Below are 25,577 nucleotides of genomic sequence, written 5' to 3' on the forward strand. Positions count from 1 at the left end.
ATTTAAACTACTCAATCAGTGTGAGGAGTGAAGTCTCTGATAGGCATTGACTAGAGCAGTGAAGTCAGGTATAGTTTCTGACGTCACTATGCGCTGGATTGCTGAGAGGTGAGAGTCAGTAAGAGATGAGCTGTGCCTTAACTTATATTTCATCATTTAAAATGTCTGTTCACATACATAGGTTGACCCAAACAGTACAAACACCTTCTGAGCATGACTCCTAATCTTTGGAAAGTTTTGTTCATGCTGAGATGCATAGAACCTCGTCAGTGACATTGTTTTGAATAGTTCTCCAATCACTGCAGGTCAGTGGGAGACTTATCCACATTGAAGGTGAAAGGAGAGGAAACACAACAGCATGTCATATTCCTCAAAACTACGAGAAAACACTGTTAAAAGCACACAGCAGAGATGTATACTTCTCCCGCTGGTCATCTGATAGGGAACAGACTAGTAGTATCAGAAGGTGGGTGAGATTGTTGGCTTCTACTTGACGGGGCAGGAGGAGTAATTTTTCCTTGAAGGCTTTGACAAGGCTGTACATCTGATGTGCAAAAAGGCCCTTCCCTTGTAGTTTGGAATTCAGTTCATTCATGAGGGCCGATACATTGACTTAGACCGCTGCGCCACTCGGGAGGCCCTCCTCCACCAAACTTTACAGTTGCCACTATGCATTCTCCAAACTCAGATTCGTCCGTCGTACTGCCAGATGGTGAAGCATGATTCGTTACTCCAGAGAATGTGTTTCCACTGCTCCAGAGCCCAATGGTGGCGAGCTTTACACCACTCCAGCCGACACTTGGCATTGCACATGGTGATCTTAGACTTGTGGAACCCATTTCATGAAGCTCCCAATGAACAGTTATTTTGCTGACATTGCTCCCAGAGGCAGTTTGGAGCTCGGTAGTGAGTGTTGCAACCGAGGACAGACGATTTGGAGATTGCATGGCTGTGTGCTCTATGTTATACACCTGTCAGCAACGGGTGTGGCTGAAATTGCTGAATCCACTAATTCGAAGGGGTATCCACGTACTTTTGTATATAGAATGTTTTAATTGAATAAGGGCTGATTGAATAACATGGCAGTGGTGTACAGTTGTCCATCTCTCTCTCTTCAACAGGCCTGTTTAAAATATTTGGCCACCTGGCTGTACTGTACCATGGATATTAGATTAGTGTTCAACTGACGTGTCCTTTTCAGTTTCCAATATTTTTCACCACTCAGATTTCAGCAAACTGATGCTTTTTTCTGCTCTTACACTTATACTAAAGGAATGAAACAGTCAATTTATTCTAACAGACATTGAAACCTTGAGGACTGAACTTTGATAACCCGGCAGTTAGTAATTGAGTGAACACTACCTACTGGAATTGAATCAAGTTTAAATTACTATTGTTTTTTGAGTTAACACTACTCAGTTGATTTAGTGTGTTTAGCAGTTATGTTTGAATGTTTTGTGTTTTCCGGACCTCCCTCCCTCCTTCAGGCTCAGAGGTTGCTACTCCAGGATGGTACGCTGGCCCACTTCATGGTGCCCTGCTCCACTGCCCTGCCGAGCATCAGCACCGGGCTTCCTGGCCATGGTGATTGGGAAACGGGTAGTTATCAGAGGGTGGCCAGGGTACTGCCCCAGGTCTACCTGCCCATGGAGAGACACAGTGCTGCCCACCATCACCTCCAGCCCATGTTCATCCTGGAGCCCTCAGGACTGCTGCATACACAGCTAGTCACTGGTGAGACACAAACAGATATACACACACACACACACACACACACACACACACACACACACACACACACACACACACACACACACACACACACACACACACACACACACACACACACACACACACACACACACACACACACACACACACACACACACACACACACACACACCTGTAGTCATCCTGAAGCCCTCAGGACTGCTGCATACACAGCTAATCAAACACACAGAGAGCGACACCGCCCTCTATTGACCATTTGACTGAATGACACTTCATCCACTCATCAAACTGATCTATTTCCTGGTTACCCAGACTCATCAAACTGATCTATTTCCTGGTTACCCAGACTCATCAAACTGATCTATTTCCTGGTTACCCAGACTCATCAAACTGATCTATTTCCTGGTTACCCAGACTCATCAAACTGATCTATTTCCTGGTTACCCAGACTCATCAAACTGATCTATTTCCTGGTTACCCAGACTCATCAAACTGATCTATTTCCTGGTTACCCAGACTCATCAAACTGATCTATTTCCTGGTTACCCAGACTCATCAAACTGATCTATTTCATGGTTACCCAGACTCATCAAACTGATCTATTTCATGGTTACCCAGGCTCATCAAACTGATCTATTTCCTGGTTACCCAGACTCATCAAACTGATCTATTTCCTGGTTACCCAGACTCATCAAACTGATCTATTTCATGGTTACCCAGACTCATCAAACTGATCTATTTCCTGGTTACCCAGACTCATCAAAGCCTAGTAGTTAGCGCGTTGGGCCAGTAACCGAGCGATTGCTGGATCGAATCCCCGAGCTGACAAAGGAAAAATATGTCATTCTGCCCCTGAACAATTTATCAATCAAATGTGTTTATAAAGCCCTTCTTACATCAGCTGATGTCACAAAGTGCTGTACAGAAACCCAGCATAAATCCCCAAACAGCAAGCAATGAGGGTGTACAAGGCATTTAACCCACTGTTCCCCGAGCGGCTGTCATTTTAAATAAGAATTTGTTCTTAACTGACTTGCCTAGATAGATAAAAAAAAACATTCACACAACAGTCTACTTCCTCTCTAGTCATTTTATTACTTTTTTGTCAAACATGATGATCCTGATGTCTGTCTGTCTGTCTCTCTCTCTCTCTCTCTCTCTCTCTCTCTCTCTCTCTCTCTCTCTCCCCTTCTCTCTTGCTCTCTCTCTCTCTCTCTCTCTCTCTCTCTCTCTCTCTCTCTCTCTCTCTCTCTCTCTCTCTCTCTCTCTCTCTCTCTCTCCCTCCCTCTTAATCTCTTTTGCTCTCTCTCTCCCTCCCTCTATCCCTCTCTCTGTCCCTTCACTTTCTTTCTCCCCACCTCTCTCTTCCTTCAGTGCGAGGTCTGAACCCAGGCCTTATCCAGTACCCCTCCTCCAGACTGGAAGCCCTGGCCACCTTGGGTCCCCACAGGCCCCTGGGTCGGACCCGGTCTGAGCCCCCACTGCCCTCTCACCAGCAGCACCAGCTACTGCAGCAGAACCACAATCTGCTGCTGGAGAGACTCAAACAAAACACACACCTGGACCAGGTTAGAAAGAGCACAGATTGGACACACTCACACAGCTTGGGAATTGTCAAACATCACACACACACACACACACACACACACACACACACACACACACACACACACACACACACATTACACACACACACACACACACACACACACACACACACACACACACATTATTATTACATTATTATTATTATTATTTACACACACACACACACACACACACACACACACACACACACACACACACACACACACACACACACACACACACACACACACACACAGTACAATACATATATCTACATACTGCATATTAGTACTAGTGAGACATAAAGAAGAAGAAGAGTGAAGACTAACGCATGATGACCTTTGATCCTGTGAGAAGCCTCGTCTTACACAGATCTCCTCGGAGGACATGGACCCAGCGGAGATCAGGTTAGGGGAGGAGGATGGATATCAGAGAAGTAGACAGAGTGGAACCAGCAGCTCTGAGTCAATGTGGGACACAGAGTATACATCCTCACGAGACAGCCATGGGGAACATAGCAGGAAATACACACCTCTGGTGAATCAGGTACACGATCTCACATGTATGCACACATGCATACACGCACGCACGCACGCACACACACACACACACACACACACACACACACACACACACACACACACACACACACACACACACACACACACACACACACACACACACACACACACACACGCACCCGCACACGCACACACACGCATCAGAGGAGCTATAGGAGGACAGGCTCGTTGTAATGGCTGTAATGGAATGAATTGAACGGTATCAAAGATATGGAAACCACGTTTGACTATGTTCCATTTAGTCCATTCCGCCATTACATTGAGCGCATCCTCCTATAGCTCCACCCACCAGCCTCCTCTGATATGCATGCATGCATGCGGACGCACACACACTTACAACACACCTGAAGCGCTACCTAGGTCATACAGAAAATTATTCAATTAGTCCCACTCCCAACTACAGCTTCAGTTCAGACCAACTGTTTGGCTCACCAATAGAGGGCACCATAGAATCACAGCTCAAAAGCTCAGCTCTTAGTTGCCTGTTTTATGTCATTGCTAAAGTAATGGGTAAACAAATACACAAACAAAATAATAATACTCATCTTTTCTCTCTCTCTCTCTCTCTCTCTCTGTTCTCCCGTGCCTCTCCCTTTCTCCCTCCATTTCTCCCTGCTTCTCCCTCCATTCCTCCCTGCTTCTCCCTCCATTCATCTCCCTGCTTCTCCCTCCACTCCTCTCCCTTTCTCCCTCCATTCCTCTCCCTTTCTCCCTCCATTCCTCCCTGCTTCTCCCTCCATTCCTCCCTGCTTCTCCCTCCATTCCTCCCTGCTTCTCCCTCCATTCATCTCCCTCCATTCCTCTCCCTTTCTCCCTCCATTCCTCTCCCTTTCTCCCTCCATTCCTCTCCCTTTCTCCCTCCATTCCTCCCTGCTTCTCCCTCCATTCCTCCCTGCTTCTCCCTCCATTCCTCCCTGCTTCTCCCTCCATTCCTCCCTGCTTCTCCCTCCATTCCTCTCCCTTTCTCCCTCCATTCCTCCCTGCTTCTCCCTCCATTCCTCCCTGCTTCTCCCTCCATTCCTCTCCCTTTCTCCCTCCATTCCTCTCCCTTTCTCCCTCCATTCCTCCCTGCTTCTCCCTCCATTCCTCCCTGCTTCTCCCTCCATTCCTCCCCCTGCTTCTCCCTGCATTCCTCTCCCTTTCTCCCTCCATTCCTCTCCCTCTCTCCCTCCATTCCTCCCTGCTTCTCCCTCCATTCATCTCCCTGCTTCTCCCTCCATTCCTCTCCCTTTCTCCCTCCATTCCTCTCCCTTTCTCCCTCCATTCCTCCCTGCTTCTCCCTCCATTCCTCCCTGCTTCTCCCTCCATTCCTCCCTGCTTCTCCCTCCATTCCTCCCTGCTTCTCCCTCCATTCCTCTCCCTTTCTCCCTCCATTCCTCCCTGCTTCTCCCTCCATTCCTCCCTGCTTCTCCCTCCATTCCTCTCCCTTTCTCCCTCCATTCCTCTCCCTTTCTCCCTCCATTCCTCTCCCTTTCTCCCTCCATTCCTCCCTGCTTCTCCCTCCATTCCTCCCTGCTTCTCCCTCCATTCATCCCCCTGCTTCTCCCTGCATTCCTCTCCCTTTCTCCCTCCATTCCTCTCCCTCTCTCCCTCCATTCCTCCCTGCTTCTCCCTCCATTCATCTCCCTGCTTCTCCCTCCATTCCTCTCCCTTTCTCCCTCCATTCCTATCCCTTTCTCCCTCCATTCCTCTCCCTTTCTCCCTCCATTCCTCCCTGCTTCTCCCTCCATTCCTCCCTGCTTCTCCCTCCATTCATCTCCCTGCTTCTCCCTCCATTCCTCTCCCTTTCTCCCTCCATTCATCTTCCTGCTTCTCCCTCCATTCCTCTCCCTTTCTCCCTCCATTCCTCTCCCTTTCTCCCTCCATTCCTCTCCCTTTCTCCCTCCATTCCTCTACCTTTCTCCCTCCATTCCTCCCTGCTTCTCCCTCCATTCCTCCCTGCTTCTCCCTCCATTCCTCCCTGCTTCTCCCTCCATTCCTCCCTGCTTCTCCCTCCCGTTCCTCTCCCTTTCTCCCTCCATTCCTCTCCCTTTCTCCCTCCATTCCTCTCCCTTTCTCCCTCAATTCCTCTCCCTTTCTCCCTCCATTCCTCTCCCTTTCTCCCTCCATTCCTCTCCCTTTCTCCCTCCATTCCTCCCTGCTTCTCCCTCCATTCCTCTCCCTTTCTCCCTCCATTCCTCTCCCTTTCTCCCTCCATTCCTCTCCCTTTCTCCCTCCATTCCTCCCTGCTTCTCCCTCCCGTTCCTCTCCCTTTCTCCCTCCATTCCTCTCCCTTTCTCCCTCCATTCCTCTCCCTTTTTCCCTCAATTCCTCCCCCTTTCTCCCTCCATTCCTCTCCCTTTCTCCCTCCATTCCTCTCCCTTTCTCCCTCCATTCCTCCCTGCTTCTCCCTCCATTCCTCTCCCTTTCTCCCTCCACTCCTCTCCCTTTCTCCCTCCATTCCTCCCTGCTTCTCCCTCCATTCATCTCCCTGCTTCTCCCTCCATTCCTCTCCCTGCTTCTCCCTCCATTCCTCTCCCTGCTTCTCCCTCCATTCCTCTCCCTTTCTCCCTCCATTCCTCTCCCTTTCTCCCTCCATTCCTCCCTGCTTCTCCCTCCATTCCTCTCCCTTTCTCCCTCCACTCCTCTCCCTTTCTCCCTCCATTCCTCCCTGCTTCTCCCTCCATTCCTCTCCCTGCTTCTCCCTCCATTCCTCTCCCTGCTTCTCCCTCCATTCCTCTCCCTTTCTCCCTCTATTCCTCCCTGCTTCTCCCTCCATTCCTCTCCCTGCTTCTCCCTCCATTCCTCTCCCTGCTTCTCCCTCCATTCCTCCCTGCTTCTCCCTCCATTCCTCCCTGCTTCTCCCTTCATTCCTCCCTGCTTCTCCCTCCATTCCTCCCTGCTTCTCCCTCCATTCCTCTCCCTGCTTCTCCCTCCATTCCTCCCTGCTTCTCCCTCCATTCCTCTCCCTGCTTCTCCCTCCATTCCTCTCCCTGCTTCTCCCTCCATTCCTCTCCCTGCTTCTCCCTCCATTCCTCTCCCTTTCTCCCTCCATTCCTCTCCCCTTCTCCCTCCATTCCTCTCCCTGCTTCTCCCTCCATTCCTCTCCCTGCTTCTCCCTCCATTCCTCTCCCTTTCTCCCTCCATTCCTCTCCCTTCTCCCTCCATTCCTCTCCCTTTCTCCCTCCATTCCTCTCCCTTTCTCCCTCCATTCCTCTCTGCTTCTCCCTCCATTCCTCTCTGCTTCTCCCTCCATTCCTCTCTGCTTCTCCCTCCATTCCTCTCCCTTTCTCCCTCCATTCATCTCCCTTTCCCTCCATTCCTCCCCTGCTTCTCCCTCCATTCCTCTCCCTTTCTCCCTCCATTCCTCTCCCTTTCTCCCTCCATTCCTCTCCCTTTCTCCCTCCATTCCTCTCCCTTTCTCCCTCCCTCTCGTCCCCCCTTTTCTTTCCCCATCTTCTCCACTCTCTCTCCCTCCCTCCCCCTCTAGTCATTCTATTGGGAGCAGTCCAGGCACCTTCAGGTCCTGACAGAAAGGCACAGACAGGTGACCTACCTTGACCCCCTGGGTGTGCCTGTGGTTCTTGGCCCTTCCCACCGCCCCCTTGACCGCGCAAAGTCCTCCCCTGCCTCCACCTCTCTTCCCCCTCCTCCGCAGCCCACAGACACCCCGCTGTCTCTGGCCAGCACTGGTCCAGAGACCCCCACCAAGCTACGATTCACCACTGGTGAGAAAGACTTGGGGAGAGCTGTACACAATGCTTTATGTTGTATCACATGGTCAGTTTACTATATATTCAGCTCTATGTCCCGTCTATAGAATGACATATTATAACTTAATTTAATAGGATCGCTGACTGGCTGGTTATCTGGCTAGCTGACTAGCTGGCTGGCTGGCTGTCTGGCTGGCTCACTGTCGGACTGGCTGTCTGGCTGTCTGACTGGCTGGCTGTCTGACTGGCTGTCTGACTGGCTGTCTGGCTGTCTGACTGACTGGCTGTCTGCCTGGCTGTCTGGCTGCTTGTCTGGCTGACTGTCTTTCTACCTATTTCGTATGGGTATCTAAACCACTGTGTGTGTGTGTGTGTGTGTGTGTGTGTGTGTGTGTGTGTGTGTGTGTGTGTGTGTGTGTGTGTGTGTGTGTGTGTGTGTGTGTGTGTGTGTGTGTGTGTGTGTGTGTGTGTGTGTGTGTGTAGGTCTGGTGTATGACTCTCAGATGCTAAAGCACCAGTGCACCTGTGGCGACAACAGCCGACACCCAGAGCATGCTGGGAGAATCCAGAGCATCTGGTCCAGATTGCAAGAAAGTGGCCTCAGGAACCAGTGTGAGGTGTGTGTGTGTATATATAGATATATAGTGTTTGTGTGTTATATTAGGATATATTATACCAGTGTTTCTCAACTTCTGGTCTGTGGACCGGTGCCAGTCCCTAAGATGGTTTACTGACACCTGATCTAGGAAACCCAGAACTAGAATCTGACCTAATTGTGTCATCGCATGAAGAAAAAAAAGATACTAAAACGAGGAGTGGAAGCAGGGCGGTAGCTCCAGCCCTCTATCGCTTCAAGACTCAGGCAAGTCTATGGGCCAAATGTCCCTTCCGAACTTAGAAAGATGCGCACGTACGCTAAATCGTGATTTGTTCAAATAACCAGTGACGAAAAACCTGTGCACCAGAACAACTGTTAGATAGTCGTCGCATTCCACAGTCTTTTGACAGATGTTACGATACTATTTGTGTCCACGAGAGATCAACTGACACTTAGTAAACTCTACAGTGCTACTTTGTTCAAAGATGATGGGCCAATTTCTAACGTCTACTATGATCACTACTGTCACATAGAGTTAAGCTAACATTGCAGCTACCATCTACCCCGGCCAAGTGTGTGTGTGTGTGTGTGTGTGTGTGTGTGTGTGTGTGTGTGTGTGTGTGTGTGTGTGTGTGTGTGTGTGTGTGTGTGTGTGTGTGTGTGTGTGCACCACAGTCAGTTGAGTGGTGTGTGTGCGTGCGTCCATCCATGTGTGTATGTGTGTGTGTTAAAGACACATTTTAATGAAGAATGTGTGTTTGCTGCTGTAGTGTATCCGTAGCAGGAAGGCCTCTCTGGAGGAGCTTCAGTCTGTACACTCCGAGAAGCACGTCCTGCTGTATGGCACCAACCTACTCCATCGTCTCAAACTGGACAACCGCAAGCTGGCTGGTGTGACACACACACACATGCACACACTCATCTTCACTCACTGACACATATAGTACACACACTCAAACCAACACAGCTCTGATGCACTTTATTGTCAAACACTCACACTCACTTGGGCAATAGCCAAAAATCTGTATTTTTGCACACTCATAATCACATACATGGACCTATAAACATGCATGGATCATTTGTGACCGTCCGCCTCGATTCGGTCTTATGTAGCAACATTTTAAATGCTGATTTTTACTTTGGATAAAAGTAGAGACTCCGTAAACAACCAAAGACTTCAAAACATAAAGTGGTAAAAGTAGTAGCCTACAATAAGGAAAAACTTAAAAATATACTCTATCCAGTCCTTGGCCTATATCCTAATCTGACTTTGGTTCAGGTCATGTTGTTCTTCACATTACAGTCTCTGGTAAACACACACTATATCAAATCAAATCTAAGTTTATTTGTCACATGCACAGGATACAGAAGGTGTAAAAAGTACAGTGAAATGGTTACTTTGTATAGTAGCAATATAAAAAACATAGTGTCCAGATAACAATATTGTATAATTATTAGATTATTCTTACCCAGACACACTGGTCTAAACTGATGGGTCATGTGAAAGAAATACTATAACCACCCCCCCAGACACATCTGGCTCACCTGATGGGTCGTGGAATCATCTAGCGAGTTTTTTGTTTAGACATGCAGCTAGCTAGCTCTAGCTATCTAAACAATGAACCATAATCCCAACCCATAGCTACAGTACAAACAGATTGTCATTAGCTAGCCACCATCCATGAAATGCTGTAGAATGAATCTGCAGGTAGCTAAAACTAACCAACTTGATTCAATTACACAGATCGTACATGGGAACGTTAGCTAGCGAGCCGGCAACCTAACATTTGCTAGCTAGCTAACAGTAAGCTTCAACTTGCAATGAAAACGACTTTCTGACTAAATGTGAAACCTATAATATCTGAAAATGTAGCTCGACTCTTACCTGTATACATGGATGAACGCTTCACGGCAGACTGGAACCAATTTAACTAAGTCGTCCTGTGTCTTTTCCGTTTGTTTGGCCCGTTGTGTCAAGTCACGCCGGTTCACACTGGCCGTGTGCAGAAAGTAGTCCATCACAACTTTTTCCCAATGATCTTTGTTGATTGTGCCTGCTAAATCCAGGGCAGCAACGTTGTTTAGAGCAGTAGCAACACTTTTGCTACATTATATCTTTCAAAAAAGCCACGAGAGGAAGGATTATCTACACATAGTGAGCAGCTCATGTTATAGACAGAAGCATGCTACAGGGCAGACCAATCTGAACTCATCTCTTGGCATGTCCAGCCCATCCATTATCTCAATCAATCATGGCTAGCGGGAAGGGTCCCATCTTTTTCCATAGCTAAACCAACTAAGCTCTTAAATGAAAAATGTTATTCGTATTTACAGATGGCATACAAGTGTGTTATTAAAGCACGTTAAAGTTATCTTATCTTTCTCTTGCAGGGATCTTATCTCAAAGGATGCGTGTGATGCTACGATGTGGAGGAGTTGGGGTGAGTTACTCAAAAGTACACACACACATACACAACACACACACACACACACACACACACACACACACACACACACACACACACACACACACACACACACACACACACACACACACACACACACACACACACACACACTTACTGTACATAGGCACACAGCTCAACAGACCTTGTAATGCACAATCAAAAATGGTGAAATCTTTCCACTTATCTAATCACATTACAAAATGGCAAACATTGCATGCTTGATTATGCCTCATTACACAATTAAGCTAATAGGACTACAAATTATGGAGGATGTTGTTGTTGGCAGGGACTTGGTCGAAACGCCAAATAGATATCAAAGACAAAGAAAAGGTGAGAGATGAGAGAGAGGACGAGGGAGAGAGGACGAGGGAGAGAGGACGAGGGAGAGAGGACGAGGGAGAGAGAACGAGCGAGAGAGAACGAGCGAGAGAGAACGAGGGAGAGAGAGAGGTGGAATTTATGGACACCAAAGAAGAGGATGAGGCAGGGATGAGTTTAAGAGGAATAAGAGAAAGGGGGGATTAGGAAGAAGTAGGCTTGTATGGTGTTGATAAGGTCGCAGTTGTAAATGAGAACTTTTTCTCAACTAGCCTACCTGGTTAAAAAAAGGTGAACTAAATAAGGAAGGAGAAAATGCGGACATTAAAGAAGACGAAGAGGAGATGAGAGGAGGAGGAAGGAGTTGAGAGAAACAGGGAGAAAATGAAAGTGGAGGAGGAGAGGATGGTTTGTATCAAAGAAGGAGAAAATATTTGCAGACACAGAAGAAGATGAAGAAGAGATGAGTGGATGAGGAAGAAGATGAGGAGAGGAGAAGGAAGGAGCTTTGTATAGTGTTGATAAGGCGCTGGATTTAAGATCTGTCTGGATTTCCGGCTCTTGGCTCCTCTGGTCAGGCACACTGATTGGAACAAGATGGCCAAGACGGTGATAAAAGAAATTCCTCTGATTTCATTGTTCCATTGTGCCAAACCGCCAGAAATGTGGAGTTTTGAAAGATGGAATAACAAAGGGAGAGAGAGGATCTGAGAACAGGAATACTTTACTACCCCCTTTACACCAGCAGTAAGTCAATGTTGTGGTGATTAGTGTGGGTAAATGTTACCCTTGCCAAACCCTTCCCCCTGGCTCCCAATAAGTCATGATACTCTTCATTTGGTTGGAATAAACAGTAGACTTTGTAATCCAATACTGGAATCTTTCCTACAACCTGTCACCTCCCTATTCCAATGGGTGACTTCCTCTTTACTCATTGGTCTGACACCATTTTCAATCAATGAACTTGTAAATTATGCCCATGTTTCTCCCTGTGGTTATAATTTTTATCCGACATATCTGACATAACTTCTTGGTTTTGCGTGATTGACAGGTGGACAATGATACGATCTGGAACGAGATGCACACATCAACGGCGTCTCGCTTGGCAGCAGGCAGCGTGACGGAGCTTGCACTCAGGGTGACACAGGGAGAGCTGAAGGTGAGACCGTCAATCGCAACCCCCACTTAGTCCTGTCCGAGCCGTAACACAGCTGATCAGAATTGTCAATCCCGTAACATACATTAATACACATTGAAGCATACTGTATAGTCCTTTCTCTTCATGGTTTATTGAATTTATGAATTTCACATGAAATTTTAATTTAATATGGCTATATCAAAACCTTTCAATATCACCTGTATTAAACTAATATAAGTGAAATTGTAAGATTTATTCAGAGAAAGCCAGAGTCAGTGTTAAAGTTTCTATTCCATCCTCACAGAATGGCTTTGCAGTGGTGAGGCCCCCTGGACATCATGCAGCCCACTCTACCGCCTTGTAAGTACTGCACCACACACACTCACACACACAGACACACACACAGACACACACACACTCACGCACACACACGCACGCACGCACGCACGCACGCACGCACACACACACACACACACACACAGACACACACACACGCACACACACACACACACACACACACACACACACACACACACACACACACACACACACACACACACACACACACACACACACACACACACACACACACACACAGAAACAGGAGGTCTCTAAAATAATTTCAAAGGGTTCCCTACACATCAAAAGTACCTTTCAGGTGTGTGTTATGTGTGTGAATGTGTGTTACTTGCCCAAGGCTAACAGCAATCTACTTCTACCCGCGCTGCTCAATTCATGCCCAGCTTTCAGGACATTGTGCTGTCAGCCTATAGCACCACCTCTAAGTGTGTGCATGTGTGTGTGTGTGAGTGTGTTTGTGTGTGTGTCACTCTTAAATAGAAGGTATTAGTACACTTACCACATGTGTGTGTGTGTGTGCTTGTCTGCTTGTGTGCTTGCATAAGCGTGTGTTTGCTTGCATGTGTAACTCTGTGTTGTCTGTTCACACTGCTATGCTTTATTTTTGCCAGGTCGCAGTTGCAAATGAGAACTTGTTCTCAACTAGCCTACCTGGTTAAATAAAGGTGAAATAAAAATAAAATAAATCTGTCTGTGTGTGTTTGAGTTCACGCGTGCTAGTGTGTGTACTCAGCAGTGCCTGTCAGTAGTTATTTATGTGTCGATAATGACTCTGGAGGAGAAGAGTTGGACAGCAGATATGATCTACAATTTAGTTCACACTCACCGAGTTTATAGCTTCTGCTGTCAGCACCGCTATTTCCCGTCATTCATACTTTGCAACCCTACATTCTGGTACTGTCCAGCCATACCGTGCCTAAATATGAGTGCATGTTCAGTGAAACAAAGCATGTTTGACCCATTGGCACTAATGTCTTCACATCACCTAGTTTGTGTATAGTGAGAACGGCCTCACATTATCATGGAGTTATCTCCTGGAGACCTTTCACTTAAAAAAGCCTTTACATTGGGTGTCTATGGTGTCATTATGGGAACATGTTCTCATAAGTATTCATATGTCCCCATATGTGTCTCTCTCCAAAGGGGTTTCTGCTTCTTCAACTCCGTGGCCATCGCAGCCAAGCAGCTCCAGCACAAACTCGGCGTCAGCAAGATCCTCATTGTGGACTGGGTGAGAGACGGCCGCTGTCACTGGTCCCCACATGGGATCTAAACACAGACACACACATGCTCACTTTAACACCATTATTGACCATAAGCTTGGTGTCAGCATTCACAGTGATGTCTGCTTTCCACATGAGTCAGACCTGCCACAAGTCTGGGCCTAGACACACACACACACACACACACACACACACACACACACACACACACACACACACACACACACACACACACACACACACACACACACACACACACACACACACACACACACACACACACACACACACACACACACACACACACACACACACACACACACACACACACACACACACACACACACACACACACACACACACACACACACACACACACACACACACACACACACACACACACACACACACACACACACACACACACACACACACACAACACACACACACACACACACACACATTACACACACACACACACACACACACACATTACACACACACACACACACACACACACACACACACACACACACACACACACACACACACACACACACACACACACACACACACACACACACACACACACACACACACACACACACACACACACACACACACACACACACACACACACACACACACACACACACACACACACACACACACACACACACAACTTATAAGGACAAATAATTGTATGTATTTTAGTGTGCACTAAAAGGGATTATGCAAACATTAAGGTCAAGTAATAGACTAGTTTAGTATACTACAGAATTAAGAGTCTGACTGCCCCTTGACCTTTCTCACCAATGTTCAGGATGTTCACCATGGGAACGGTACCCAGTCGGTCTTCTACAACGACCCCAGCGTGCTGTACATCTCCCTGCATCGCTATGACAACGGCAAATTCTTCCCCGGTAGCGGGGACCCAGCTGAGGTATATTAGGTTGTACTATCCACCACCGTATACATCATGCTCTCCCATTGGTAGATGGAACTGTCCATCAAATACATGATCGGTGTGACCATTTGGAAAAGAAAACGTCTGAGCAAGCACCGAACAGATTGGGTCGGCCCACTAGTCTTCTGAAAACCCCTTCAGCATATGTTACCACCCACCAAATACCACACCACCCACCTTCATTTTCCCATTCTCACAAAACTGTGAGGATGAAAAAGTGGATGTTTTCACATAACCTTCATCATGAGGGGGTGGTCCAAATGAGGCTGTTCTGGCTTGGATGTGGCTTTGCCTTAAATGGCCCCTCGACCTCCACTGAGCTGTGTGGTAAACCTCTGAAGTCTCTGTGTCCCTCCACTACAGCATCATGTACCAATATAACACACTAGAGGGTAGCAGTGATGTCACCATAGCACCATGTACCTTATAACACACACTATGGGGTAGCGGTGGTGTTACCATAGCACCATGTACCAATATACCACACTCGAGGGTAGCGGTGATGTCACCATAGCACCATGTACCTTATAACACACTAGGGTGTAGCATGATGTGACCAGGGGTACTACACATAAACATCAGGGTATCCCTAATCCACTCCAGCATCTTTTAAACATGAAGGGAAAGACAGAAAGGGAAATAAAAGAGGAAAAATGAAGAAAAGGGATGAAGAAGAGAACAATGGAGTGATGGATAGAGTGTGTGTGTGTGTGTGTGTGTGTGTGTGTGTGTGTGTGTGTGTGTGTGTGTGTGTGTGTGTGTGCGTGTGCGTGTGTGTGTGTGTGTGTGTGTGCGTGCGTGCGTGCGTGTGTGTGTGTGACTAGTTGGCAGTGTATGGCGGAGCGCATGTGTTTTGAATTTACCCTGTGGACATCCAGTCCACCGAGAGACATTCTGCAATGCACATCATCACACACACAAAGGAAATGACCACGGTTTGTTGCCAATAGGGTGTCACTCAGTCCTCACTCTCTCCTCACCATGACATTGAGTGATGTTGGAGAGGTTTTCAAAAGCTAAATAGCTACAGTAAATAGCTAAATAGCTGCAGTAAATAGCTGCAGTAAATAGCTACAGTAAATAGCTAATTATCTACAATAAATAGCCACTAGCAGGACTAAAAAGAAGGCAGGCATTTTAAGGCCTACTCTTAAGACCAGTGGCTCAACTATTCTCCCACCCCATTAATGTGAGGTCAAATCAGGTTGTGCCTGGCATTTGGTGAAATATACTCTCTCGTGACAGACGTTAACATTTGGTTCTGGGTGCTGAGTTTTGGTGAAATATAGCTAGAAACTAAATATCGACAAGTGCCAACTCAAGAAAAGATGTCTCTGTAGTGTTTAAAACTGGGACATATTCTGGGTGTAGTTTTGTGATTTATGAGCAGATTTGACAAATTGTATCAAAAATAAAAATTGTTGAGTTGATGGAGGCGTTGAATTAATGTCCAGCCGTCTTTAATTTGGAAATTCTAATCACTCCCTTATGCCATTGAAATGTGACACAGCTTTTCCTCAATGGCACAAATGTGCATTTTGAAACTATGGTGCTGATTGTGTGTGAACATTTGACGCAAAATATCTCACGACCCTCTCTCAGCTCTCAGCATAACTTTCAATGAAGTAAGATGTTAACATGATAACTATGAATAACAATGAATATCTCTATTTCTCTCTCTCCCATCTCTCTTTCTCTCAATTCAATTCAAGGGCTTTATTGGCATGGGAAACATGTGTTAACATTGCCAAAGCAAGTGAGGTATATAATATATAAAGTGAATATATAAAGTGAAATAAACAATAAAAATTAACAGTAAACATTACAGAAGTTATAGAAGTTATAAAAAGTTTCAAAACAATAAAGACATTACAAATGTCATATATATATATATATATATATATATATATATATATATATATATATATATATACAGTGTTTTAACAATGTACAAATGGTAAAGGACACAATATAAAATAAATAAGCTTAAATATGGGTTGTATGTACAATGGTGTGTGTTCTTCACTGGTTGCCCTTTTCTCATGGCAACAGGTCACAAATCTTGCTGCTGTGATGGCACACTGTGGAATTTCACCCAGTAGATATGGGAGTTTTTCAAAATTGGATTTGTTTTCGAATTCTTTGTGGATCTGTGTGATCTGAGGGAAATATGTCTCTTCCTCTTTGTCCAGGTGGGAGTAGGAGCAGGTGAGGGCTTCAATGTCAACGTGGCGTGGACGGGAGGCTTGGACCCCCCCATGGGCGACGCAGAATACTTAGCAGCATTCAGGTACAGAGTTAGAGATACACCTAACCTACCTCACCTTACCTCCAGCCGAAATCACATTAAGACAAAACCACAAAAGTGCAAAGATTATATTTTAGTCAATGGGGTGTGCGTGCAATTGATTCATAGAAAGTCTTACCAAAACTTTTCACTCATCCTTGAAATACTACGCACAGCTGGGATATAACATACTTGTACAGTATCATGTGTTTATATTGTGGTGCGAGTTAGATTTTTGTGATGCCCTCCATTATATGGTGTGGATCCATGCCACTGAATGGAGGTGTGTCTTTTTTCTGTGCACCGCACTTTCCACTTCATTCAAGCCTCAGCCCCTGAATGAATAGCTGCTCGGTTTGCGGCGTAATGAACTTTGAGCGTTCCTGTCAGCGGTGTTGGCTCGTCACCAGACGATGAACAGTATGTGAGGTCCGTATGGTGCATACACACAGTGGGTGGGCCAAGCTCGTCAAACTCAGGATTCTAATGGCTGAAGCCATACTGTACCATTACGAGCCATCGATTCCAACAGGCAGATGCTTGGCTCAATGTTTACCCATAGCATACTATGCTAATTGCTAACTCACTGAGAGCAGTATGGTCTGTGTTGATTCACTGGTTGTATAGAAGAATAAGAAAACCTAGTAAGTGTTCCCTAGTTTAGGTGTGTGTTACCTAGTGACTATCTTCGTTACGTGTACAGGTGAACCTAACAACCCTGTACCTAACAACTGTCACTTCATTTTCATGATAGGTAGATGTAGCAACTGTCACTTCATTTTCATTACAGGTAGATGTTACCTAGTAACTGTCACTTAGTTTTCATTACAGGTAGATGTTACCTAGCAACTGTCACTTCGTTTTCATTGCAGGTAGATGTTACCTACCAACTGTCACTTAGTTTTCATTACAGGTAGATGTTACTTAGTAACTGTCACTTAGTTTTCATTACAGGTAGATGTTACCTACCAACTGTCACTTAGTTTTCATTACAGGTAGATGTTACCTAGTAACTGTCACTTAGTTTTCATTACAGGTAGATGTTACCTACCAACTGTCACTTAGTTTTTCATTACAGATAGATGTTACCTAGCAACTGTCACTTTGTTTTCATTGCAGGTAGATGTTACCTAGTAGCTGTCACTTCATTTTCATTGTAGGTAGATGTTACCTAGTAACTGTCACTTCATTTTCATTGTAGGTAGATGTTACCTAGGAACTTTTTCTTAGCTATTAGTACAGGTGTATGTTACCTAGTAGTTTTTTCTTACAGTAGCTCAGATGTCAATACAGGTAGCTCTATCACTTAGTTTTCTAAGTAGCCTACAGGTAGATGTTACCTAACTGTTTCTTGTAGACATATAGCCAATATCATGTGGAATTTGAAGAAAAAAAATGACTCTGGGAAATCCAAATGTAAAATCCCATGAATTGACCTTAGAAACACATTTTTACAAGTGAAAATGTGTTCTCTTTCCCACGTGTTCCCCCACCCAATTCCACCAACAAACATTGTAAGCAATAATTTGTCAATTCTGTGCAAGGAAAATCTGTGACTGGGCCTCTATTCCCCAGACGTTCTGTACAGCCAGAAAATATGCACCCAATTTCTGCATTGGCTGTATTTTATGCATCTTGAAATACCATAAATGTAATAACCTGGTTCAATGCAGCCTGCCATCCTTCTAATTTGATTCATATTCATCTACCTTTCACTGTCCTTTTCACTGTCTTTTTACTGTTGTTTTATGTAAGGTCTACTACACCTGTTGTATTTGGCGCACATGACAAATTAACTTTGATTTGATTTGAGATTTCCATCTTCCAATGGGGCTGTCCTGTAAATTTCACAACGTGCCATTCAGGAGGTGAGGGATCTTGGGTTTGCCTCCAAAATGCCACCCTCTTCTGTATATTAGTGAAGAAGGTGGCATTTCAGCTAGTCTTGCAGTTCAGTGGCTATAGGATAGAGGTAGTGGATGATTGGGGGGTGGGGGTTGGGTTGCGGTATAATCTGGTAGATTCCTTTAGTTGCGGGATACAACGTGTGTGTGTGTGTGTGTGTGTGTGTGTGTGTGTGTGTGTGTGTGTGTGTGTGTGTGTGTGTGTGTGTGTGTGTGTGTGTGAGTGTGAGTGAGTGTGTGTGAGGGACTGCACAGGCTGCATGGTCTGGTAGTGCAGACCGGGAGGGATTGGGGTGGTGGTGGGAGTGAATGGGGTGGTGGTGGTGCATTGTTAGGGAATCCAAAGGCGGCGTAATTAAGCCCAATGGATCCCAGATGGCTGGCTGTCAGTGACGTGAGAAGAGGGTCGAGCCCCTAATGGGAACCAGACGCACGCCGAAGCGCTTTGAACTGCCGGCCGGAGAAAGGGTGGGTGGGGGGACGAGAGAAAGAGAAGAAGAGAGAGGGGAATCAAACACGGCATGGGCAGTGTGTGCTCGCTAAATCACTGGCAGCAGCAACAAGAGGAGGAAGAGGCGGGTGAGGAAGAAGGGGAGGAGGAGAAGAACAAGGGAAGCAGTTCCAGAAGATGAAAATAGAAAGGTTGACGTCATCCTCCCCTCTGGACATCTCTCTGTCTTGGTCCTGTTATTTGTTTACTAACGCTTTAGATAAAGCCCTTATTGTTATGTAGTCAGTCTTTAACTGCTGTGGTACCCAGAATGTAGCCTAGTAGATACTCATGTGTAGCTGGTAACTGCATATAACATAAAACAATTATTGAATTTTAAGGTACAGGCCAAAAGTTATTTTAAATTAAGTTTAGTGACAGTAATCCCCCAAACATATTTTCCTTACTATACCAGGTCATTTGACTGAGAACACATTAATTTACAGCAATGACCTGGGGAATTGTTACAGGGGAGATGAATGAGCCATTTGAAGGGTCAATCAAATGGTGAAATGTATATGATGTGTAACTATCGTTAGGCTACAAGACCTATATAATAGGTGGTGTCAGAGGAAAGCCCATAAAATTGTCAGAGACTCCAGTCACCCAAGTTATAGACTGTTTCCTCTGCTACCGCACGGCAAGCGGTACCGGAGCACCAAGTCTAGGACCAAAAGGCTCCTCAACAGCTTCTACCCCCAAGCCATAAGACTGCTGAACAATTAATAAAATGGCCACCGGACTATTTACATTGACCCCCCTCCCTTTTGTATACTGCTGCTACTCGCTGTTTATTATCTATGCATAGTCACTTCATCCTTACCTATATGTACAAATTACCTCAACTAGCCTGTACCACCGCACACTGACTCGGTACCGGTGCCCCCTGTATATAGCCTCGTTATTCTTATTGTGTTGCTTTTATTATTATTTTTTACTTTAGTTTATTTGGTAAATATTTACTTAACTCTTCTTGAACTACATTGTTGGTTAAGGGCGTGTAAGTAAGCATTTCACAATAAGGTCTACACTTGTTGTATTCAGTACATGTGACAAATAAAGTTTGATTTGATTTATCTGGCAACTTGATGTAATTTATATCCATTTCGTGTTAGTGATAGCGATAGTGACAGTGTTAGTGTTAGTGATAGTGTTAGTGATAGTGTTAGTGATACTGACAGTGTTAGTGATAGTGTTAGTGATAGTGTTAACACTAGTGATAGTGTTAGTGATAGTGATAGTTATGGTGTTAGTGTAGTGATAGCGTTAATGATAGTGGTATTGTTAGTGATAGTGCCAGTGATAGTGTTAGTGTTAGTGATAGTGTTATCGATAGTGATAGTGTTACCGATAGTGATAGTGTTAGTGATAGTTATAGTGTTAGTGATAGTTATAGTGATAGTTATAGTGTTAGTGACAGTGATAGTGACAGTGTTAGTGATAGTGTTAGTGATAGTGATAGTGTTGGTGATAGTGTTAGTGTTAGTGTTAGTGTTAATGATAGTGTTGGAGATAGTGTTAGTGTTAATGATAGTGATAGTGTTAGCGATAGTGTTAATGATAGTGTTGGTGATAGTGTTAGTGTTAATGATGTTAATGATAGTGTTGGCGATAGTGATAGTGTTAATGATAGTGATAGTGTTAATGTCGGTGATAGTGATAGTGTTAGTGTTAATGATAGTGATAGTGTTAGTGTTAATGATAGTGTTAGTGTTCGCGATAGTGTTAATGATAGTGTTGGTGATAGTGATGGTGTTAGTGTTAATGATGTTGGCGATAGTGATAGTTTTAATGATAGTGATAGTGTTAATGTTGGTGTTAGTGTTAATGTTGGTGATAGTGTTAATGCTAGTGATAGTGTTAGTGTTAGTGTTAATGATAGTGTTAGTGTTAATGATAGTGTTCGTGATAGTGTTGGTGATAGTGATAGTGTTAACGATAGTGATAGTGTTAATGTTGGTGTTAGTGTTAATGTTGGTGATAGTGTTAATGCTAGTGTTAGTGTTAGTGATAGTGTTAATGATAGTGATAGGGTTAGCGATAGTGTTAGTGATAGTGTTAATGATAGTGATAATGTTAGTGATAATGTTAGTGATAATGTTAGTGATAGTGTTAGTGTTAATGATAGTGTTAGTGTTAGTGATAGTGTTAATGATAGTGGTGGTGATAGTGGTAGTGTTAATGATGTTAATGATAGTGTTGGTGATAGTGTTAATGATAGCGTTGGCGATAGTGTTAGTGTTAATGATAGTGATAGTGATAGTGTTAGTGTTAATGATAGTGATAGTGTTAATGATAGTGATATTGTTATTGTTAATGATAGTGTTAGTGTTAGTGTTTCAACTTTCATGTACTTTTATTTGGTGTCACACTGTGTCACATACCTGGGTATGTTACCTGGATGTTTGTTGAAATGTTTCTGACAGTTGGACTGATCAGTGGTAGCTTGGTTCCGGATCTGTTTGTGCATATTGACGATGACTGTAGGTGTTGGCAAGACAGCACAAACAGATCTCAGACCAGGCCGATCCATGGGACATGGGTTTTCATTTGACCATGTCTCTCCACTGGGTAGTCAGTGATTTATTTGCAAATGAACATGTCATGCGGTCCTAAATATATTGTACACATCTCCCTCTTGAAGAGCATGTGTTATACAGTAAGCAATAAAGCACAGTATGTTTTGTGTGTCACAAGAGACTAGGGTGTTGAAAGGGTCAAAGTCAAATGCAGAAACCTGTGTCCACTGTGAATATTATTTGACCCTGCTGGTCATCTATGAACGTTTGAACATCTTGAAGAACGATCTGGCCTTAAGGGCCATGTCCTGTTATAATCTCCACCCGGCACAGCCAGAAGAGGACTGGGCACCTCTCAGAGCCTGGTTCCTCTCTAGGTTTCTTCCTAGGTTCCTGCCTTTCTAGGGAGTTTTTCCCTAGCCACTGTGCTCCTACATCTGTATTACTTGCTGTTTGGGGTTTTAGGCTGGGTTTCTGTATAAGCACTTAGTAACATCTGCTGATGTAAAAAGGGCATTATGAATTTGATATTGATTTGATTTTGATGTCATTCTGTGACACTGCAGAATCTTCTTAAGCTCTTGCTAGCAACTATGTTCCTCATTACAGACAGGATATGTTTCTATAAAGTGTAACTCAGTGTTGACTTTCTTGTCTTCACTAGATGTCAAGTTTCCTTGATTTTTTTTCCGGGGGGTAACAGTGTCTATGAATACCCTCTATACAATGGATTATAAGAACATTTATAAAGCCTTGTAATGACCTATGCTATTTTTAAATGATTTTCAGACAATTTAGGAAGGTTTTTGCACTACGTACCTTTTGGAGTGCTTTGACCTACAACAGCGTTGAACCTCCCCTATCTGTCTCCAGGACTGTGGTGATGCCGATTGCCTATGAGTTCTGTCCTGACGTGGTGCTGGTCTCATCTGGTTTCGATGCCGTCGAGGGACATCTGGCGCCACTGGGGGGCTACAAAGTGTCAGCCAAGTGTAAGCACACTATTCACTGTTCCTCACAAAATCATATGCGGGACACACAGGTACATTTTATTTCATATTTTTAGTCATTTAGCAGACACTCTTATCCAGAGCAACTTACAGTAGTGAGTGGGTACATTTTTGCACTTTTTCATACTGGTCCCCTGTGGAAGTCAAACACACAACCCTGGGGTTGCAAGTGCCATGTTCTACCAACTGAGCCACACATGCCCACAGTGTTTCCACCTCATCTTCACAGTCTTATGAGTCTCACTAAATGATTCTGACTGTTCTATATTCCACACCAGGGATGGGCAACTTTGATGGGGGTGGGGGGGACACACCATGACCTCACCATGAGGGGCCGCAGTGGATCGCGAGTCGGTGTACCTATATCAATACCCACACATGCAGTCAGAGCTTTAGCCTTTTGAGAGCAAAACATTTTAGCAGCCACGCAGGAGAGAAATATTTTACGTTATAGAGTTCATTTCCTGTAATTCTACACATTTTGCCATGAGGTTTAGAGGGCATGTTGCAAGTTTAGTCTCCTGTGTGTGTGTGTAAATATGGAGGATGCATCAGTGAATTTTGATTGTAATTGTCACTTGTAAATTTAAATAAATAAAGTATTTAAATGTGTCTCCCCCCCAAAGGTTTTGGTTTTCTAACACGGCAGCTGATGGGGCTGGCAGGGGGCCGGGTTGTCATGGCGCTGGAGGGGGGTCACGAGCTCACGGCCATCTGCAATGCCTCTGAGGCCTGTGTCAGGGCCCTGCTGGGCATCCAGGTCAGTAAACACAGGATCAGCTTACTTCTCCCTAAATCCTACCCTTCACCATGGGGGAAACAACACTATACTGACCCCCTGTGTGTTCCCCACCAGGAACCCCTGTCTGAAGCAGTCCTAGAGAGGAGACCCTGTCCCAACGCTGTCCTCTCTCTGCAGAGAGTCATCCAGGCCCAGGGTGAACATCTGATACACTGTCTTTCTATCTATCTCTCTCCCTATCTCTGTCTTTCTATCTATCTCTCTCCCTATCTCTGTCTTTCTATCTATCTCTCTCCCTATCTCTGTCTTTCTATCTATCTCTATTCCTATCTCTGTCTTTCTATCTATCTCTATTCCTATCTCTGTCTTTCTATCTATCTCTATTCCTATCTCTGTCTTTCTATCTATCTCTATTCCTATCTCTGTCTTTCTATCTATCTCTATTCCTATCTCTGTCTTTCTATCTATCTCTATTCCTATCTCTGTCTTTCTATCTATCTCTATTCCTATCTCTGTCTTTCTATCTATCTCTCTCCCTATCTCTGTTTTTCTATCTATCTCTCTCCCTATCTCTGTCTTTCTATCTATCTCTCTCCCTATCTCTGTCTTTCTATCTATCTCTCTCCCTATCTCTGTCTTTCTATCTATCTCTCTCCCTATCTCTGTCTTTCTATCTATCTCTCTCCCTATCTCTGTCTTTCTATCTATCTCTCTCCCTATCTCTGTCTTTCTATCTATCTCTCTCCCTATCTCTGTCTTTCTATCTATCTCTCTCCCTATCTCTGTCTTTCTATCTATCTCTCTCCCTATCTCTGTCTTTCTATCTATCTCTCTCCCTATCTCTGTCTTTCTATCTATCTCTCTCCCTATCTCTGTCTTTCTATCTATCTCTCTCCCTATCTCTGTCTTTCTATCTATCTCTCTCCCTATCTCTGTCTTTCTATCTATCTCTCTCCCTATCTCTGTCTTTCTATCTATCCCTCTCCCTATCTCTGTCTTTCTATCTATCTCTCTCCCTATCTCTGTCTTTCTATCTATCCCTCTCCCTATCTCTGTCTTTCTATCTCTCTCTCTCCCTATCTCTGTCTTTCTATCTATCTCTCTCCCTATCTCTGTCTTTCTATCTATCCCTCTCCCTATCTCTGTTTTTCTATCTATCCCTCTCCCTATCTCTGTCTTTCTATCTATCTATATCCCTATCTCTGTTTTTCTTTCTATCTCTCTCCCTATCTCTGTTTTTCTATCTCTCTCTCTCCCTATCTCTGTCTTTCTATCTATCTCTCTCCCTATCTCTGTCTTTCTATCTATCCCTCTCCCTATCTCTGTTTTTCTATCTATCCCTCTCCCTATCTCTGTCTTTCTATCTATCTATATCCCTATCTCTGTTTTTCTTTCTATCTCTCTCCCTATCTCTGTCTTTCTTTGGTCCATTCTCTCTATCTGCCTCACTTTCTCTCTCTTTATCCCATTTCTCTGTCTTTATCATTCTTCCCTCTCAAGATTTCTTTCACTCTACAGCAGTCACTGATAGTCAGTCAATTAGCCAATGTCTGCTACAATTTTTCGTTTGTTAAATTAGTTTAGCAGCCAGCTATCTAAACTTCTTATCATGGTCGAATTACCGGCCGTATAGCGATAGCCCCTTTTGATTTTGTTAGTCAGTCTCACTCAGATATCATATTAAAAAGGGCAAACATTTATTTCTCCCCACCATGGCAAAATTAGTAGAATTGTAGAAAATTTGTAAGAAAATTTGCAAAAATATTCTCTCTGCCCCATGGCAAAATATGGGTACGCAGACCCGTGAGCAACTGCGGTCTCGCATGATAAGTTCAGATGTTTTGCTCTACAGTATCGTCCCTCTCTTTTTTTCAGTCTCTCTATCTCACACCATCTCTCTTTTTCTCTGTATTCTCTCTTTCTCCCTCTTTCTCTCAATCTTCTTTTCTCTCTTACTCTGCA

The 25,577-nt window shown here is 44.6% G+C and overlaps 1 protein-coding gene across 2 annotated transcripts in view; it reads left to right on the forward strand.

Moving 5' to 3' along the window:
* LOC118376480 (histone deacetylase 7-like) overlaps positions 1–25,577 on the forward strand; it is an 89,220-nt gene that overhangs the window by 57,214 nt on the left and 6,429 nt on the right. For both annotated transcript variants that reach the window (XM_052473949.1, XM_052473948.1), the window contains 15 exons: positions 1,488–1,734; positions 3,106–3,299; positions 3,676–3,864; positions 7,369–7,606; positions 8,075–8,208; positions 8,960–9,080; positions 10,581–10,630; positions 12,027–12,134; positions 12,418–12,473; positions 13,617–13,704; positions 14,520–14,639; positions 16,856–16,953; positions 22,737–22,855; positions 23,500–23,633; positions 23,730–23,811. In XM_052473949.1, coding sequence (XP_052329909.1) covers positions 1,488–1,734; positions 3,106–3,299; positions 3,676–3,864; positions 7,369–7,606; positions 8,075–8,208; positions 8,960–9,080; positions 10,581–10,630; positions 12,027–12,134; positions 12,418–12,473; positions 13,617–13,704; positions 14,520–14,639; positions 16,856–16,953; positions 22,737–22,855; positions 23,500–23,633; positions 23,730–23,811 — 1,978 coding nt within the window. The remainder of the gene's footprint in view (positions 1–1,487; positions 1,735–3,105; positions 3,300–3,675; positions 3,865–7,368; positions 7,607–8,074; positions 8,209–8,959; positions 9,081–10,580; positions 10,631–12,026; positions 12,135–12,417; positions 12,474–13,616; positions 13,705–14,519; positions 14,640–16,855; positions 16,954–22,736; positions 22,856–23,499; positions 23,634–23,729; positions 23,812–25,577) is intronic.

Source organism: Oncorhynchus keta, chromosome 21, assembly GCF_023373465.1.
Source record: "Oncorhynchus keta strain PuntledgeMale-10-30-2019 chromosome 21, Oket_V2, whole genome shotgun sequence".
NCBI lineage: Eukaryota > Metazoa > Chordata > Actinopteri > Salmoniformes > Salmonidae > Oncorhynchus > Oncorhynchus keta.